At 33.3% G+C, this 7,196-nt stretch overlaps 1 protein-coding gene across 1 annotated transcript; it reads right to left on the reverse strand.

The window, feature by feature from the left end:
- Positions 1–4,161: 4,161 nt before the first annotated feature.
- On the reverse strand, positions 4,162–6,900 carry LOC107824251 (E3 ubiquitin-protein ligase At4g11680-like). The gene is made up of 4 exons (XM_016650997.2): positions 6,577–6,900; positions 5,886–6,424; positions 5,127–5,499; positions 4,162–4,580 (listed from the first exon to the last, which is right to left on the reverse strand). The coding sequence occupies exons 2-4, from the start codon at positions 6,389–6,391 to the stop codon at positions 4,434–4,436; spliced, it is 1,026 nt and encodes a 341-aa protein (XP_016506483.1). The 5' UTR covers positions 6,392–6,424; positions 6,577–6,900; the 3' UTR covers positions 4,162–4,433.
- Between the last annotated feature and the right edge of the window lie 296 nt (positions 6,901–7,196).

Here is a 7,196-nt window from a genome sequence, read left to right on the forward strand (position 1 = left end):
AACCACTGAATGAAATATTAATGCTCAAAACGGCTATTCGGGTTGTTACATACCTTAGTCATAGTCATATTTTTCAGTCATGATATTATATCTGTGTGTTATATATATGTGCACTCTTTATATGTTATCTCATATTTTGATAGTGACCTTGTGTGTGTGATACTGGTTTGAGATGAGTTGTGTCACGTCGGTATATTCTGTGCGGTATTTTGATTATGGTACTGTAAGATGTTGGCATAATGAGACTTGAGGAGATTGATGGCTCATCTTGGGCCATAAAGTCAAGTTGGTATTGATTTTAAGGTGACGCTTGTGCCAAGGCCCCCTATTAGACTGAGTGATATTAATTGTTCACTTTTGATTTGATCGTTGACTTCTGATTCTATCAACACTTGGGCTAGAATCCGCCCCCTCCGGAGTCAGGTGATAACCCATGTTACTTTGGGCCCTGTGAGTACGGGCACTTGATATGTGCTTAGTGAGGGACTTATGCCAGGCACCCGTACAGTTCTGATTGTGTGCATTTGTGATGATTCAGGGACTTTGAGCCAGGTACCGTGAGCATGCTGAGACTATCGTTAAGGGGCATTTGTGCCAGGCACTATGTATGTTCTAAGATTGTGTTTACTTGATGATTAAACTATAATATCGTTGATTTTGGCATAAATACTTATCATACAGGCATAGAGTTGTACCTTCCTCATGCTATTTGTTATTTAAACTCTTTAAAGTCGATGTCTTGATTGATATATTTGGAAAGCATGCTTATTTTCCTCTTAATGTGACATAGTTGAACCTGATATTATCGAGTTATTTTTTATTTTCGCTATTATTATTATGTTGTTGTTGCTGTTGGCTGTTGAAAGTGAGTATTGAACCTTGCTAACCTCGTGGCTGCCTTCAAATCGAGGTTTGTCTTGCTACTTATTGAGTACATGGGGTCGGTTGTACTCATATTACAATGCGCACTTGATGTGCAGATCTTCCAAGTGTTACTGATCGTGGTGGTTGCCAGTGAGCCATATCATGACTTGTTGGAGATTTCGAGGTAGCACTGTTGTTCCATTCGCAGGTCTTGAAGTCCTCTCTTTAATATCATGTCATTGCCGTTCAGTTTTCCAGACAGTATTGTATCTTTTTCAGACTCTGTATTTAGTATTTTATAGAGTTCATATTTTTGTCGATACCTGATTTTGGGATGGTTTCAATTGTATAGTCATTTGACTTTAGTTATTTATGCTTTTTCGCTATTTGAGATTTATTTCTTACTGTTGTTGAAGTTTTTTTATATATTTATTGTTGGCTTGCCTAGCAAGCGATATTAGGCGTCATCACGGTTCCGATGGGATTTGGGGTCGTGGCAATGAATGCTCGCAAAAAGCAAATCTTGGTATTGACTTATTGAAAATCTCTTTGAGATTTCTTAGATAAATCTTTTTATATGAGGCCGTTGTTATGCTTTTAATCAAGAGTAGTGAGTTGCACTTACTCAACAAAGGGGTGCTTGGTCAATCTATTTGTATATTAATGCTAGTTTCCTATATAAAAATATAGTGCTTGGGTTAAAATAATCGGAGCTCCCATTAGTCCCTAAATAGGTCTATCTCTCGTATGCATGATACATACCATGTCCGTTCAACCAATATAATGCACGAAACATGTTCAAAATGTATTCACTAAGCTATTTTCTTTTTTCAATTCTTTGGTATATATAAAACTTAGTGAAGTATTTAAGAGCATAGCAGTTTTCTGATAACGTGTGTACGCTAGGAAGCCTATAATTTTAGCTTTTCTATTATGACTGCATAATGGGGATAGACAAATAACAACTACTATAGTGGGAGTGTTATTAATCCAAACTTAAGGAACGAAATCTTTGATTTTCGACATCTCATGTAAACGGGTGACAATGAGAGACTTACCAAGGGCAGATCTATCTTATAGGGTTGGAACGGTACACCACCGACACGCGTCGGCAAAAATTCTTAATAAGTATGTTGATATCTGTGACAAAAATGGTCATATATAAAAAGTGGCGCCCAAATTACACAGTGGCATGTGGGTACCATGGTTCAACGTTGCTTTTTGAAGTCTCTCATTTACCGGACGGGTCTAGGTTTTCTTCTTTTATTTTAAAAAAAATAAAAAATCTAGTCCCTATTTCCTTTATTCCTTGTTGGGCCTTGGGCCCTCATCACTTCTCCCTTTTCTTTGGGGATTTGTAGTCGTACCCTATATTTGTGCAATATTTTAACTTGTACCCTATTTTTAAAAATTATTGATTTGGTAGCTAGCGATAAAAAAATCCGTAATAATATGACAATTACACCCCTGACAAAAGATATAAAACATGCATCACGCATTAATCGCGTGATCTGCAACCTCATTTGTGAAAAAGGATCTCCTCCTCTCCTCTCAGCAGCTTTATCAAAAAATCATAAACTTGTCCAAATTCATCTTCAGAATCACACTTGCATGAAGTTGTTTCACCTTGAAGCTAAAACTCCATGCTAATGTAGCATGAAGTTGTTTCATATTGAAACTAAAACTTCATGCTAATATACCATGAAGTTGTTTCACATTGAAGCTAAAACTCCATGCTAATGCATGTTGAAGTTATTTATCCAGCAGTCTACAATTTTGTCACGAGTTTTATCCGAAACTTCAGTCTAAACATGCTGAAGTTATTTAGTTCATTTGCTAAAACTTCAGACTAAATATGCTTAAGTGTTTTAGTTCATTTGCTAAAATTTCAGACTAAACATGCTTAAGTTTTTTAGTTCATTTGCTAAAATTTCAGACTAAACATGCTTAAGTTTTTATCTTGCAGTATGTAATTTTCTAATGAGTTTTTGCTAATGCATGCTGAAGTTATTTTGTTCATTTCCTAAAATTTTAGACTAAACATACTTAAGTTTTTTAGTTCATTTGCTAAAACTTCATACTAACATGCTTAAGTTTTTGTCTTGCAGTATGTAATTTTCTAATTACTTTTTTCTAATGCATGCTGAAGTTATTTAGTTCATTTGCTAAAATTTCATACCAAAACATGCTGAAGTTTTGCCCTGCAGTCTATAATTTTGTCAATAATCTTTTATTAAAGAAGGACAAAATTATCTTTTTAAAATACTTTTTAACAAAAAAAAATTGGGTACGGGTGCAAACGGAAAAATAAAATGGGTATAAGTTAAAAAGGGGCAACCAAATATAGCGCCCCATGCAATTTGTACCTTCCTCTTTCTTTTTTCCTTTTTTTTCTTCCTATTATTTGCTACTAAATCCTCTATCTTCTTTCTTTTTTAAATTTCTTTACATTAGCTTATTTTGAGTGACTTTTAAGTAAAAATAGTTTTTAAGCCATAAGTTAAGAATTCTACCTTTTGGCTTTTGGCTTTTGGCTTATTTTTGTCATTTTAGCTTAAAACAAGTGCTTAAAAGTATTTTTTTACTTTATCCAAAATTACAAAATGGCTTAAAAGCGATTTTGACTTAAAAGCACTTAAAATAAGTCAATACAAACGGGCTCTATATCTTATTTCATGAGCAATTTTTTTATGGGTAGTCTTAAAATTCTAGTTAATATATAGTTTTTCTCTTTTTAGTGAGACAATATTAATTTATATATTGGAATATAATTTGAGCAGTATCATTTATTAGTTTTTAAAAATATATCTTGATTAATAGAGGTTTTGAGTTGACTCTCATAGATGGGAAATTTTAAAAACTTTGCTTTGAAAATAATTGTCATATAACTCAACAATTAAATTAGAAAAATTAACCCAAGAGTAATGATAACTAATTGAATCAAACAAAATTATATAGTAATTAAGCTATACTTTAAGAAAATTTCCTAATTGGAGGCATACTTTCATGAAATATTATTTATTTATTTATTTGTAATTTTATCCAAGAACATAATTAAATCAAGCATAAAAAAATTGAACTAAAATCGAACTCATTTGCCTTTTTCTAAATAAAAGACCTAACTGAATTAATCAAAAATTAACTGAATCATCCATTCTTTTTATTCAGACTATGTCGTTGAATCATATATATATATATATATATATATATATATATATATATCTTCAAATTCTAGATCCGGTTCTGGTTTTGATGCCATGTTAAATTGATCAACTTGTTAAAATCTTAAGTTGTTAGAGAGAACACACTTTTATTTACTTGTTTATTTCTTCAACTTCAACTTCTTGATTTTGACTCTTGCGAATAGTATTGTCGCCAGCGCGCATAGTCAGTTAGTAACGATTATGTATCACTACATGGAATAATACACTAATTTGATTCTTCCATACCTTGTTGATTACAATCCAAAATTGGACTAAAGAAACAAAAGGGGGGAAAAAGAGAGAAGACGGGAGAAAGTATGCAAAAAATACATGAAGTATCAAGTTTGAGGAGCTTTTCATGCATTTTTACCTCTCCAGTTCTTGTTTGCAGAGAGGGCAGCAAGATATAATTCTAAGCCATTGGTCCACACACTTAAGATGAAATATATGAGAGCAAGGCAATTGTCTGATCTCTTCCTTATCTCCGTACTTTGCTAAGCATATACAACATTCCTGTTGTGACACAAAAACTTGTTTAGTCGTTGATTTCAACTTTTGTATATTGATAGTATAATTACAAAAAGGTCACCTAAACGATAGCATCTATAAAAAGTAAGATTTGTGATCTTAAAAGTAGGTCAGATAGCATACATTATTTAACCTATAAGTGTAAAAGTTATATAATCTTTGGACTTTGAGTTTAACATTTATACCTTAACAATTTAAAAGAAATTTTATACGATTAGGTCCTTAAAACATAACTAGGTTATCTCTTATGATAGGTTGTAAAACTTTTTTATACTGTCAGTATAGATAAGTTAAATATTTAGACTTTGAGTTTAACTTTATGCATTAAAAGTGTAAAAGAAGTTTTGCCCAATTTAAAAAACATAAAAGATAACTATAAAGCAAAATACTATACTGCGATCAATGCATATAAATTAAATCTTTAGATATTAAATTTAATTCTATAAATTGACATGGTACACAAATTTTACACGACTAAATCATCTAAAAGATATCTAGAGTCCATGAAAAATAGAATTAAAGATCACTTACCACATTTTCATTTTCATTTTCCACACCCGAATATTTGGGTTGTTCCTTTTTTCCACTTTCCTTGTACTTCCAACTGGGTAGACTGGAGAGTTGTTCATCAGAAGCCCCTCGATCTACGGATCCCATGTTCATGTTGTAGCCTAAAAAGCTACTCAAAATTGGGACACAGCAGCACAACAATAGAAACAATAGGAAGGGGAAAGAGTAGGCGACAGCATTCCAAGTAAGCAGTGAGATGCAGAGCAAGTGAAGTTTAGGAGCACGATGGTAAGACAGAAACCGCGATTCGAACACCCAAACATTCCCCATCACAAACCATATGGCAAAGAATAGCTCAACACCAGTCCTCAATATCTCCATCACATGCAATGCCCTATCATAATATTGTTGAAAATTTGCAAGTTTTAGTTTAATAATATTTATTATATATGCTTAAGGAAGAATGGATTTTTGCATTTCATATGATCAATTAGAGCGTGATAGAAGATATTTCATATGAATGGACCAAGAGTGGAACAGAGGGTAAAATTAAGCAATTTCAAATTATAACATAGGAGAAAATATGACATTTTCCTTTTTCTTTTTTTTATTAACGTCCTTTTCACATCCCCGCTCGAGTAACATTCAACCCTTCATATGTACAAACACTATCCAAAACATCTCTTTAGGCATCCATCCTTGGACAAAAATAGTATCAAACTTCAAGAGTACAGTAGAGACAGCTAAAAGGGAGGGACAGAATGTGTACTAATTAATCACCTGGAATATTCATCATGGCTTCTTTGTTGCTCCATGTCAGAATCATCTCTTTGTGGCCTCACATAGAATGCCCAGTAGCGCCAGTAAAGCAACATGACACTAATAATACAGCCAAAGGCATATCCCAACACCCATATCTTCATTGGCCAAACTGGCTTCTCTTCCTTTGAAACAGCCAGTGTATATGAGGCTATAATTATTTGGACACTTAATGCAATGCACTCCATCATCATCCAAGTCATTGAATTTAAGGGATTTGATCCAAGATCAGATCTTGAGCCATTCTGGTAGTGGAAAACCCTTCTTAGGAAACTAAACCACCTTGCTCTTGATATTCTCATCGCCATTCTTACTAATAATGAAGAAGGGAGAATAGACCTGTTTCTAGTTCCACCCACGCTAGACATTCTTTCATCTCCTGCTGCTGCTGAAATAATTGGTGGGAATGATACAATAATGCTCGAATGGCAAAGCGACACTGGTGTAAGAAAGTATCGTGTATTCATCGGGGAATAATATTTAGTATGGACCTGATCGATCTGTATTAGTAATAGGTGACTGTTATAATAAACACGATTTGATAACAACAAAAAGAAAGTAAATATAGTTAATATGCTACTATAACAAGTAAAATTACAGTAATAATGTAGACATTCTTTACACAGTCAGTGTATATAACTTAAATTCATACCTATTAACCGGGAGAAATTTCCAAGAACTTTCAACTTCTACGTATGCAAGTTATGTTTCATTTTAGCAACTGCATGGACAAGACACCTTGTGAGTGTGCACAGAATTCCCATGCTTAAAATGATCTAACACCAGCTAATTATTCAACCTATTTTATGGTCCAATTTCAATGTCACAATTTATATGCTGACTACTACTTTTGATCATTAACCTCCAATGCCATATTTCAAGAAATTCAACAGCAAGGATAACAGATAAATGAAGTGGCTGTACTATAAAAGTATGATAACGGTGAAAGAAAATAGATACAGAAAGAGAGAGATATGGAAATGGAAATAAAAAAAAAATGCTTAAGAAGAGAAAGAGGCGATGGGGTTGAATCAACATGACAGGGGAATCTGTTGAAGTCGGGTTCAGATGGTGACCAAGAATCGAACAGCTTTACTTTGATTCCAAGTGAAGTACTTTTATGAGATGGTGAGAACCATACCATTTGCCTAACTTCCTGCGACGTTAATTTAATTTCTTTTCTTTTTGTTTATTTAGGAAGCAAAGTAAGGCTGTAAGTTTGTAGTTCTTCAAATGGACATATACTCACGAATTGAATTGAATTAGAACATC

Source organism: Nicotiana tabacum, chromosome 21 (assembly GCF_000715075.1).
Source record: "Nicotiana tabacum cultivar K326 chromosome 21, ASM71507v2, whole genome shotgun sequence".
Taxonomy (NCBI): Eukaryota; Viridiplantae; Streptophyta; class Magnoliopsida; order Solanales; family Solanaceae; genus Nicotiana; species Nicotiana tabacum.